General features: G+C 43.8%; 1 protein-coding gene across 3 annotated transcripts; it reads right to left on the bottom strand.

The window, feature by feature from the left end:
* nyx (nyctalopin) lies at positions 1 to 12317 on the bottom strand. Of its 3 annotated transcripts, XM_082509369.1 has the most exons (5): positions 12226 to 12317; positions 11964 to 12028; positions 2843 to 3129; positions 2271 to 2575; positions 1 to 1770 (listed from the first exon to the last, which is right to left on the bottom strand). In XM_082509369.1, the coding sequence occupies exons 2-5, from the start codon at positions 11983 to 11985 to the stop codon at positions 942 to 944; spliced, it is 1443 nt and encodes a 480-aa protein (XP_082365495.1). In that variant the 5' UTR covers positions 11986 to 12028; positions 12226 to 12317; the 3' UTR covers positions 1 to 941. The 3 variants fall into 3 exon arrangements, with proteins under 3 accessions (XP_082365495.1, XP_082365493.1, XP_082365494.1); XM_082509367.1 differs by lacking the exons at positions 11964 to 12028; positions 12226 to 12317 and adding an exon at positions 5595 to 5751; XM_082509368.1 differs by lacking the exons at positions 11964 to 12028; positions 12226 to 12317 and adding an exon at positions 5591 to 5751.
* Positions 12318 to 12690: the final 373 nt, after the last annotated feature.

The raw sequence follows: 12690 nt of genomic DNA on the forward strand, positions 1-12690 counted from the left end.
TTGAAAGCTTAATTATTTATTTTATTTAGAAAAATAGATTTTGACAGAGCATTGTGTCTAATAACAAAACTGAACTGCACCACAGGCTGTCTGACCAAACTACTCACACTCACCGGGGTAGAAAGAAAGCAGTCGCCTGTGTTATGGTATGTCAGCCACACAAAGCACAACAGTGTAAGTGTGTACATATGCATTAAACATGCTTTGACACTGCCCCCGCCTCCATCCACAATATATGGCAATGACTCACCACAGTCCCTGTATAGAGAGAGATTATACCCATGCACTAGAGGCAAAGATAAAGTCCGTCTGTGTTACTTTATAGCACACACAAGCAGCGACGACACCGAGCTGCATGCGGTAAGAAGATTAATGCATTTGTGGAAAAGCTGCAGAGCCTACACACAAAAAAGAGCGGACGTGTGTTTAGGAGATAACTACAGGAGCTCTCATCTCCTTTAACATTGTGAATGAAAATACAAAAACAAAATAGTCGGACTATGTAACGCTATGAATATTACATCATAATTAAAATGACAACTTATGCAACAAAAAAACTAGATGTTAGCTTACACAGTTTGAGTTTCATTGCCACTGCAATTGCACAGATGAATCCTGCCGCTGTACAGATTTGTATATGAACGAGGAGGAGCATGATCACATATGAAGTAGTATATATAAATCTTTAATCTATAACCAGTATGGTAAACCACATCCAGTCCTTCTTACCTGAAAATATTCAGTTTCCCCTGTTTGCATTTTACCAGGGAAACAATCCCAAAATCCTACATCAGAGCATTAACACACGCAAACATGAATAGCAACCCTTTTATATTCGCATGAGTAAATAAAACCATCTTTTATCTCGGGAGCATTTTTTTTTTAAAAAGCTTCCCATGTTCCTCATGTGGGTCATGGAGCAGATCTCATCTCCACTGTTCTCACGTGCAGTACAGAGAGAAAAATAGATCTGACTGGCCAATCAAACCCAAGCTGAGCCACATCACAATGAAGCAAAAAAGAGACTCGCTTGGCCAGGCCCGTTGACCTGTGACCCCTGCAGAGAGCTGCCCATCCTCGCTCTCAATCAGGGTCCCGTTGCGGAGGCTCTCTGTGCCGTTCCCCATCTGATCCCCGAACTCCGGGTGGATCAGTGTGAAAATGAGGCTTTTGAAGCGGTTCTCTGTGGTGGAGGTGATCTCCGAGGAGGCCGTAGTTAGGTTGAGGTCGGCGGGGTCCACACATGTGCCGTTCACCTTGGCGAAGACCACCTCACCGAGGTCCAGTCCGGCCACAGAGGAAGGTGAAGCGCAGGGGATGTCCCGCACCAGCTTGTAGTTTTCCATCCACTCCTTCAGCCACTCAAGGGAGCAGTCGCACTCCCAGGGGTTTCTGAAGAGGTAAAGCCGGCCCAGGAAGTAGATGGGCTGGAAAACAGGGAAGGGAAGGGTGGTAAGATTGTTGCTGTTCAGGTGGAGCGTGATTAGGCTGGTCAGGTTCTCAAAAGTGCCCTCCTCGATGTATAGCAGCTGGTTCCTGTCTAGGTACAGGACCTCCAGCTCCACCTGGTCACTGAACCAGGTCTTGGACAGGTTGGTCAACTGGTTACCCCCGAGGTTGAGCATCTTGAGCCGGCTGAGGCCTTTGAAGGCGAGCTTGGGCAAATCAGACAGCAAGTTGTCATTGAGGTAAAGGTTCTCCAGCCGTGTAAGGTCCTGGAAGGCCTGCTCATGGATCACGTTGATGCGGTTCTCCTGGAGGTTCAGGTACCTGAGAGAGATAAAGATGTTTGAAAGAATGAACTGGTTTACACAATAAGAGAAGATCAGTGGCTGTGTTAGATTTAGACAGCCTTTCTTTGCTACCAATATTCAGTTTGTCATGCTTTTGTTTCAGCACAGAAAATCGCACATGCTACCTTAGGCACTGCAGACTCACACCAGGAACCACACCTGCACAAAATAACTTTGTTCCATGTCATCTGTAAAATCTCTGAAAACAGGATGGGAGCAGTGCATGAACTAAGGATGAATACACAAACTTTGAACTGCTGAATGCTTAGTTCAAACAGAAGATGAACTGAGCGTGCAATGAGACCCTGCATGAGATAAATAAGCAGTATTTTGAACTGTGACTGTGGAATCAAAATCTGTAGCTGGAAATAAGCATAGCAGGTCTGCTTTAATAGTTTATGCAAAACCTCAGTCAATAAATGAATGCCTGGTTGTAGCTATGTGAGTTCATGCATGAGCTTGGGGCCTGTGGCTTACTTGAGGCTACCCAGGCCCAGCAGGGAGTTGTAGGCCACTGCCTCTATCTTGTTTCTCTCCAGATAGATGTGAGTCAGGTTTTCCATGCCTCTGATGGCCCCCGGGATCCTCCTGAAGTTGTTTTGGAAACAGAGCAGCTCCTTCAGTGCCGTTTGCTCTATAAAGATACGATCGGGGATGCTGAACAGGTTACAGTCGGACAAGTCGAGGTGCACCAGCTTCTTCACCCCTGTGAAAGTTCGTGTGTGAAGGTAGCTGATGTACTCGTTGTGCGCCATTTTCAGCTCCACCAAGTTCGAGAGGCCCTGCGTGACAGAAACTGTTAGTCAAGTATGAAAACTCTAAAAATATAAAAATGAATTTCTAGTAAATCTAGTAAAGATACAGTAGTGCTTGAAATTGTAGATTTTTTTTGTATTTCTGCATGTTAATGGGTTTCCTCACATGATCATTCAGGCAGTTTTTTATATATATATATATATATATATATATATATATATATATATATATACCTGTTTGTTACGTGTTTGTATTTTTGGTTACAAAATCCTTCAGCAGAACATTCAGCAAACCTTAAAGGCTCCTGGGGTAATGAAGGAGATGTTGTTGTGGTCCAGAGAGAGAGACTTGAGGGAGGGCAGAGTACCAAAGGCCCTTTCTGACAAGAACTTGAGCCTGTTTTTGTCCAGGTTGATGGCGGAGGCCTCACACGGAAACTCTTTGGGCAGCTCAGCCAGGCCGGAGCGGTCGCAGAGCACGCTGCAGCTCTTCTCCTGCGTGCAGGTGCAGGATGGTGGGCAGGCGCGAACACAAGCCCACCGTGCCAGCACCTCCTGAGGCAGCAGGCAAAGCACAGAGACTGAAAGGAGGACAGGATGGGTGTTATTTCAGAGTGTGGTGGTACTTTCAGTATTTTTACAGGAATTGAAAAGCTTGTTCTACACATGTGGTGAAAGAGTGTTGGAGGCCTAATTCTAACTAAACAAGTGCACTAAGTAAGAAATGTGAGCTAATGCATACTAAATGAGCCACCAAAAAGTCAACTGGTGTTAATATTGTTGTCTATGATGTCATCTTATGTACTATTAACAATATTTTCTTTTTTTATTAATCAGGTCATCGGATGATTTGAAATTAAAAGTGACACAAATATATACATTGTATAAATTTATACCATGTTGTTTCTTTATTTCATTTGTCTACTCTTAGTCTTTAACTAAATATTTAGGCTGCAGTGTTTTTCATAACTGTTTTTTAAATGTAGTCAATGAATTTAAAAAATCACATTAAAAAATGTAATGAAACAAATAAAAAAATAAATAAAGGACAATAAGCTCTACTTGTTGCAATATAATCTAGTTTAGAGTTGTGAAAGAAGTTTTAGCAGCAGATTTTCATCACCCTGACGACGCACCTTTCTGTAGTATGACCCTTTTCAAACTACAGGGCTTTACCACATCCCCTTATATCAAGCACTATTATAATTATTATTATATCATGCTTCAGTTTCTCTATATCAAGACAGAAAACCTTTCACACTCCTGCCCATTTAAAAAAAACCATCAGTTGCACAATGTAACAAAAGGAGTTGGGCTCATAACTTGTTGGAGCAACTTTTTGTAGTTTTGTCATTATACACCATCACAACCAACACATGAATGGTTGCAAACCTTCAACTTTAACTGAAAGGGTTTTACAAAACTTTTCCATGAATTGTTTTGGAATTGCATCCCCTATTTCCAGTCAAAAATTGACTGGAAAATTGCCTAACAAGCAGTTTCGTGGTCAGGTGAAACTGTATCATGACAAATGAAGCAGACATAATATCTGAAGTTATTTTATTTTATAGCTTTTCGTTGTAATTTTAAATATCAGGCCAAAAGAGATGTTGATAAAAGTTAGGGAGGCCATCATTACTGACTGGTGTAGAGTCAACAACCTGTCTCTCCCCTCTTCCCTCCATCACGGACACTGATAGCACCCGCTCCATCCGCAAAGCCACCAGCATTGTGGGGGACCCCACACACCGCTCACACACACTCTTCACCGTGCTGCCTTCTGGAAAGAGGTACCGGAGCATCCGGGCCTCACTACCAGACTACAGAACAGTTTCTTACTCCAAGCCGTCAGACTCCTGAACACTCTGACTGGACTGACACACGTGCACACCTTCATACATGTCACTACCAAGCACTTATCTGCAGTATCTCACACTCATACACACACACACCTACAGACTAGAGATGGCACAATACCACTTTTTTATGTCCGATACCGATACCGATATCATAAATTTGGATATCTCCCGATACCGATATGAATCCCATATAGTGTTTTTTAATCAACAAAACTGTTTTTTTTTTAATATCTTGCTGCATTTTGTATAAGTTCATACTCAAGTTTAAAACAACAACTACACTAAAGCTATTCTGTTATACCTGTATGCAAAAAAAAAAAAATATTTCATAGTTCAGCAATACTGATCAATCTAATAAACTTAAACCTACACCATCCTCCCTATTCTGGTATTTTAAAGAGTACTTAGCGTAAATATTAAGCAACCTAACTAATAGGGTTCCAACTCCCAGCAACAACAAAAATAAATAAATAAAAAATAGGGAACCACCCCTCACGCGCCACCTCATGATGCTTAATCGACGTAATCAACCTTAATTTGATGCAGTGTGAAAAAAAATGCACAGAAATCAATTATTTTTCAAGAAATATTAAATAGATTCAACATCTTTCTTCAGCAAAATTGCAGACTGCACAGATGGTACCTTCCCAAAGGAAAAAGTACTATAGCTTACTAGGGTATATATATTAGACTTAATAGTTACTATATACAGTAATTGACTTCTATTCATTTTACATCAAATTAAAACTTTGGGTGTCAGATAATTATTTATTAAAAGCTAGACATTTTAAATGAGAATAAGAAAGAAAAGTATGTCTTTGTGCCCCCTTTTCCCTGTTAATGCCCTATCGGCCCCCCTGGCTAAACTTTGCTAGATCCGCCCCTGCACAGTTACGTCAGCTATGTAGAAAAAGATCCTGGTGTAGAAAGTAATAATAAATACATTCTAACAACAGCTGATCAAGCTTAAACGTGCTGCTGTTGTTCAGCCGCTGGTTTCCTCTTTCTGGTGCAAAGTGGGCCAAAAACAAACAAGAGAGACGGACTCGCAACAGAAAAGCCGATCAGCTGATCATTAAGCAGTTTCATGATTGAAGTAGCAGCAAGAAGAGGCAGTCGCTCCATATATCGCTTGTTAAGCTTAACGCAGGAATGCTTTACAAACATTCAGAGATGGACTTACACACTTGCTTTACTTCTCTCGGGATAACTTTGTCGGAGATGAAATGCCGGGTTGCTAGCGAAGCTCCAAATGCTATCCAGACCACCGACAGGTCCCGCATGCCACAGCCGCTCTATCACGTGATGCATACTGCTCTGACGTGCTAACGTTCTGAGGTGAGTTACGGCGTGTTGCAAGTTTTCTGAGGTGCTTTCATTTAATGGATCGGATTACATTTTTTATTTTTCTCCGATATCCGATCCAGTAATTTAAGCCAGTATCGGACCGATACCGATATGTAATATCGGATCGGTCCATCTCTACTACAGACACCAAGTTACTTTTGCACAATACTCAGCATTTTGCACATTTCCACTGCACTGTCTTGTGTCTGTATCGTCCTGTTCTGTCTAGTGTTGCACTGTCTTAAATCAATGATCTGATACATTGTTTAAAAAAAGAATAAACTGACCAGCTCAGCAGCACCAAAAGGCCTGAAACATTACAGAAGACAACCAAAGGGCGTGATGACAGAATTATTTTCATGATTAAGAAAAACAACTTCTATCCATCCATCCAACGATCTTCATCCGCTTTATCCGAGGCCGGGTCGCGGGGGCAGCAGCCTAATCAAAGAGGCCCAGACCTCCCTCTCCCCAGCCACCTCCTCCAGCTTATCCGGGGGAACACCAAGGCGTTCCCAGGCCAGCCGAGAGATATAATCTCTCCAGCGTGTCCTGGGTCTGCCCCGGGGCCTCCTCCCGGTGGGACATGCCTGGAACACCTCACCCAGGAGGCGCCCAGGGGGCATCCTTGTCAGATGCCCGAACCACCTCAGCTGGCTCCTTTCGATGTGGAGGAGCAGCGGCTCTACTCTGAGCCCCTCCCGGATGGCCGAACTTCTCACCCTATCTCTAAGGGAGAGGCCAGCCACCCTTCGGAGGAAACTCATTTCCGCCGCTTGTATCCGCGATCTCGTTCTTTCGGTCACTACCCACAGCTCGTGGCCATAGGTGAGGGTAGGGACGTAGATCGACCGGTAAATTGAGAGCTTCGCTTTTACACTCAGCTCCCTCTTCACCATGACGGACCGGTGCAGCGTCTGCATTACTGCAGCTGCAGCCCCAATCCGTCTGTCGATCTCCGGCTCCCTTCTCCCATCACTCGAGAACAAGACCCCGAGATACTTGAACTCCTCCACTTGGGGCAGGAACTCATCCCCGACCCGGAGTGGGCACTCCACCCTTTTCCGGCTGAGAACCATGGCCTCAGATTTGGAGGTGCTGATCCTCATTCCCGCTGCTTCACACTCAGCTGCGAACCGTTCCAGTGCGAGCTGGAGGCCCTCACCCGATGAAGCCAACAGAACCACATCATCCGCAAAAATCAGAGACGAGATTCTGAGGCCACCAAAGCGAAAGCCCTCCGCCACTTGGCTGCGCCTAGAAATCCTGTCCATAAAAATTATGAACAGAACCGGAGACAAAGGACAGCCCTGGCGGAGCCCATCACCCACCGGGAACGAGTCTGACTTATTGCCGGCAATGCGAACCAAGCTCTTGCAACGGTTGTATAGGGATCGAATGGCCCGTAGCAATGGGCCAGACACCCCATATTCCCGCAACACCTCCCACAGGACACCCCGAGGGACACGGTCGAATGCCTTCTCCAAGTCCACAAAACACATGTAGACTGGTTGGGCAAACTCCCATGCACCCTCAAGTATCCTCGAGAGGATAAAGAGCTGGTCCAGTGTTCGACGAAAACCGCATTGTTCCTCCTGTATCCGAGGTTCGACTAACGGACGAACTCTCCTTTCCAGCACCCTGGCATAGACTTTCCCAGGGAGGCTGAGGAGTGTGATCCCCCTGTAGTTGGAACACACCCTCCGGTCCCCTTTCTTAAAGATGGGGACCACCACCCCGGTCTGCCAGTCCACAGGTACTGCCCCTGATCTCCACGCAACATTGCAGAGGCGTGTCAACCAGGACAGCCCTACAACGTCCAGAGCCTTCAGGAACTCAGGGCGGACCTCATCAACACCAGGGGCTCTGCCACCAAGGAGTTGTTTAACCCTTGTATGGTGTTCGGGTCTGTGAGACCCGTGTTCAGTTTTTTTCAAAAGAAAAATTAAACAATTAATTATTTTTTCACGTGTAAATGTGTTGTGTCTTTCCACTCACTCCACTTGATTATAACTGATTTATTTATAACATTTTATATAAAAGAAAAACGAGAAGCACATTAATTCATAAATGTGATCTAACAAAGGTAAAGGGAAAAAATTAACCATGTTTGCTGTTCATATGTCTTGTAATTGGGATGAAGTAAACATCTGTTGAGTAATTTAACATAAAATTGTTTGATAGTGTTAATTTGGAAAGCCAAAACTCTAGCGGGTCCACCAGACCCATGAACACTGGCTGAGTAACAAAAATACGAACACCACACAAGGGTTAACTGCCTCAGTGACCTCGCCCCCGGAAATTGGCGGGTCATTCCCCTCATCCCCAGACTCTGCTTCCTCCTCGGAAGACGTGTCAGTGGGATTAAGGAGGTCCTCGAAGTATTCCTTCCACCGCCTGACAATTTTCTCAGTCGACGTCAGCAGCGCTCCACCAGCACTATACACAGTGCAGGTAGAGCACCGCTTTCCCCTCCTGAGACGCCTGATGGTTTGCCAGAATCTCTTCGAGGCAGTCCGAAAGTCTTTTTCCATGGCCTCTCCGAACTCCTCCCACACCCGGGTTTTTGCTTCAGCCACTGCACTCTAACTAACTGAAAAACATTCTCAAAGAGACAGGAGTCCACTGTCAAAGTTTACAATTAAGATGCACTTTCATGAAAGGTAAAATAAACAGTTTACGACTAAGTGCAAACCACCGGTTCCACTCACTCAGATTAGACTTTGCTTTAATGTGTGATTGTCAGCCTAGCTGCTGTGTTTTGGACTATTTAAGAACTACTTTACATGCAAGTCTAAACAACAATCTGAATAACTGTGTACTAAGTTTTCACAGAAGTTTGATTTTTGCTGTGTTTCTTGGATGAAAGAAACAAAATTGGATGAGCTTCGGGATATTAAAGGCATTTCAAAGGCAGATAATCTGATTTTGCTTGGAGCCCAGTGGAATGACTGACCTTACATGCACTTCACTGTTCATTCATTGAGTCATGCGTTTCTTGATCATGTGTTCTAAGTACATTTTGAAATTGAAATGTGTAAACACCATGAATGGTACATGAATATGACAGCTACAGTGGGGCAAAAAAGTATTTAGTCAGCCACCGATTGTGCAAGTTCCCCCACTTAAAATGATGACAGAGGTCAGTAATTTGCACCAGAGGTACACTTCAACTGTGAGAGACAGAATGTGAGAAAAAAATCCATGAATTCACATGGTAGGATTTGTAAAGAATTTATTCGTAAATCAGGGTGGAAAATAAGTATTTGGTCACCTCAAACAAGGAAAATCTCTGGCTCTCACAGACCTGTAACGTCTTCTGTAAGAAGCTTTTCTGTCCCCCACTCGTTACCTGTATGAATGGCACCTGTTTGAACTCATCATCTGTATAAAAGACACCTGTCCACAGCCTCAAACAGTCAGACTCCAAACTCCGCCATGGCCAAGACCAAAGAGCTTTCGAAGGACACCAGGAAAAGTATTGTAGACCTGCACCAGACTGGGAAGAGTGAATCTACAATAGGCAAGCAGCTTGGTGTGAAAAAATCAACTGTGGGAGCAATCATCAGAAAATGGAAGACATACAAGACCACTGATAATCTCCCTCGATCTGGGGCTCCACGCAAGATCTCATCCCGTGGGGTCAAAATGATCATGAGAACGGTGAGCAAAGATCCCAGAACCACACGGGGGGACCTGGTGAATGACCTGCAGAGAGCTGGGACCAAAGTAACAAAGGTCACCATCAGTAACACACTACAACGGCAGGGAATCAAATCCCGCAGTGCCAGACGTGTTCCGCTGCTGAAGCCAGTGCATGTCCAGGCCCGTCTGAAGTTTGCCAGAGAGCACATGGATGATACAGCAGAGGATTGGGAGAATGTCATGTGGTCAGATGAAACCAAAGTAGAACTTTTTGGTATAAACTCAACTCGTCGTGTTTGGAGGAAGAAGAATACTGAGTTGCATCCCAAGAACACCATACCTACTGTGAAGCATGGGGGTGGAAACATCATGCTATGGGGCTGTTTTTCTGCCAAGGGGACAGGACGACTGATCCGTGTTAAGGACAGAATGAATGGGGCCATGTATCGTGAGATTTTGAGCCAAAACCTCCTTCCATCAGTGAGAACTTTGAAGATGAAACGAGGCTGGGTCTTCCAACATGACAATGATCCAAAACACACCGCCCGGGCAACAAAGGAGTGGCTCCGTAAGAAGCATTTGAAAGTCCTGGAGTGGCCTAGCCAGTCTCCAGACCTCAACCCCATAGAAAATCTGTGGCGGGAGTTGAAAGTCCGTGTTGCTCGGCGACAGCCCCAAAACATCACTGCTCTCGAGAAGATCTGCATGGAGGAATGGGCCAAAGTACCAGCTACTGTGTGTGCAAACCTGGTAAAGACCTATAGTAAACGTTTGACCTCTGTTATTGCCAACAAAGGTTATGTTACAAAGTATTGAGTTGTATTTTTGTTATTGACCAAATACTTATTTTCCACCCTGATTTATGAATAAATTCTTTACAAATCCTACCATGTGGATTCATGGATTTTTTTTTTCACATTCTGTCTCTCACAGTTGAAGTGTACCTCTGGTGCAAATTACTGACCTCTGTCATCATTTTAGGTGGGGGAACTTGCACAATCGGTGGCTGACTAAATACTTTTTTGCCCCACTGTATTTCTAGTATAAAATAAATGTATGCTGTTTTATCTGACTTGTCATACTGCTCAGCCACAAACCATCCATCCATTCTCTTCTACTGCAACAGCCTAAACCAAGGGTGTCCAACTCCAGGCCTCGAGGGCCAGTGTCCTGCAGGTGTGTCCTAACCCAGTAGGACATGCCCAGAGCGCCTCGTCCAGGAGGCAGCCAGGAGGCATCCTAATTAGATGTGCAAACCACCTGAACTGGCTCCTTTTGATTTGGAGGAGTAACAGCTCTACTTTGAGCCCCTTCCAGATGGCTGTACCTCATCCTTTTTGTGAGCCCATTCAACCACCATTCAGAGAAAGTTCATTTCCAACACTTGTATTCATGATCTGAACTTTTTTCACCACAACAGATCAGGGCACTGTCTGCAGTGATCCAATCTGTCCGTCAAGTCCTGGCACTTGTGAACAAGACCCAAGATACTTGAGCTCCGCCACTTTGGGTCAGCCACCTCACCTTTTTCTACTGAGAACCATGGCCTTGGACATGGAGCTGCTAATTCTCATTCCTGCAGTTTTATACAAAGCTGTGAAGCACTCAAGTGCAAGCTAGAGAACGAAATCTGCTGAGGACAACAGAACCACGTCATCCACAAAAAGTAGAGACGAGATCCTGAGGCCACCAAGGTGGAATCAACAAAAAAACCCAAAAAACTTTACAGGTTTTCCTTTTGTTGCTGTTGTTGTTTGTTGACAATGAATTTAATTTTTTTTTTTGGTTTATTAATTACAGAAATTATTTTTATGCATCCAAAAATTTGTCAGAAATACTGTGACAGATTCAAACAACAGACAGGAGTTTTTAAAAAGTGCTTGACTAAGATACAACATAATCATTAAAAATATTATAAGAGGCAAAACGACTAACCTTGAACATAAATTTTAATTATCATTGTTGAACAATAACAGTAATACACTATATAATACTATTTATCCAATCTGGGAAATTCTGTATATGTGTACCCCACTACAAGCACATTTCATGATGTGTGTTTCATAATATTTCCTTTATTTGTTATTTCTCCGTATTACTGTACATGAAAACAATATTGTTTTCGCAAGTTTTTGATGTTTTTGATTCATCAAATCCTTCAAAGTCTACTATCATCAGTAAATAAAAAGATATAATGAATTAAAAATAAATAAATACATCTTTGATATTAAAAAGATTTTGCATCCACAGCAGGACACTGCTGCTTAACTAAAGACTAGATGTTTGAGTGACGTCGATGTGTGGCCCGAAGGCTAAACTGGCCGTTTGAAACGATGATGTGATTAAGAAAGACAAGCTTATATCAGAGATTAGCTCCACAACAATAAGTATTGTCTGCGCCTGTGCTTTCACTCTTGATCTGGTTCGCATTAGCTCGAATTCAGCCCTGCCTTGCAGTTTGATCGGTCAGTCTTTGATGGAGCCACAGCAATTCTGAAAGCAGGAGAAGAAACTAAGTCAAATGAGCCCAGAAACAGTGGAAGAGAGAAGAGATTGAGACTGACCAGTGAAAATGATGACAGTCATTACTGTAGCCGCTCATCTGGGACATGCCAGGATTAACGGAGGTCTGAAATGGCACAAACAGAGATCTTAATGATGAACAATTATGAGTTATACAAATGCTGCTGGAGATCTTTAGATGATCTAGTGTGGTTGGATAGTTTTATCTGTTAACGGCAGGAAACCACAGACAGTCGGTCTTTACAGCGATGCTAAATTTACAGCAAATCACAGAGGAAATCCAAGAAATTCAAAGCAACATACCTGTAGCTCTTTCCAGAAAGTTGCATCCATGTGTACCAAACGTCACTGCCCAAATAGTCATGCATGTGTCCATCCCATGTCAGTCCACAAAGGGCACCTTCAACAGCATCACTGAGTGAGCTGAGCAGAAGCTTCTGCCTGCCACGGTTCCCCAACAAAAAATGCTGCATGTTTTTACCCTTCATCCACCCCACTTCACCAAATGCGCGTGCGTGTGCCTGTCTGCGTTCGTGATGGAAAACACACATCAAAAAGCCATCTCTTAATGGCAGTCAAATCCCCTGGGCAGAGTGGAGTGATGGAGAGCGGATGGCAGGATTACAGAAGTAAAGTGAACCTCTGTCATATCAAACTGCAGAGACAGAGCAGTGAATGTTGGATGTCAAACTTATGAAAATAATGCAGATGCTGAAAGCGAACAGATATTTATCGAGTCGTCACTGCTGGGTCGGAGAGAGCAGTTAG

The sequence above is a fragment of the Aulonocara stuartgranti genome (assembly GCF_965226115.1).
Source record: "Aulonocara stuartgranti genome assembly, chromosome: 16".
NCBI lineage: Eukaryota > Metazoa > Chordata > Actinopteri > Cichliformes > Cichlidae > Aulonocara > Aulonocara stuartgranti.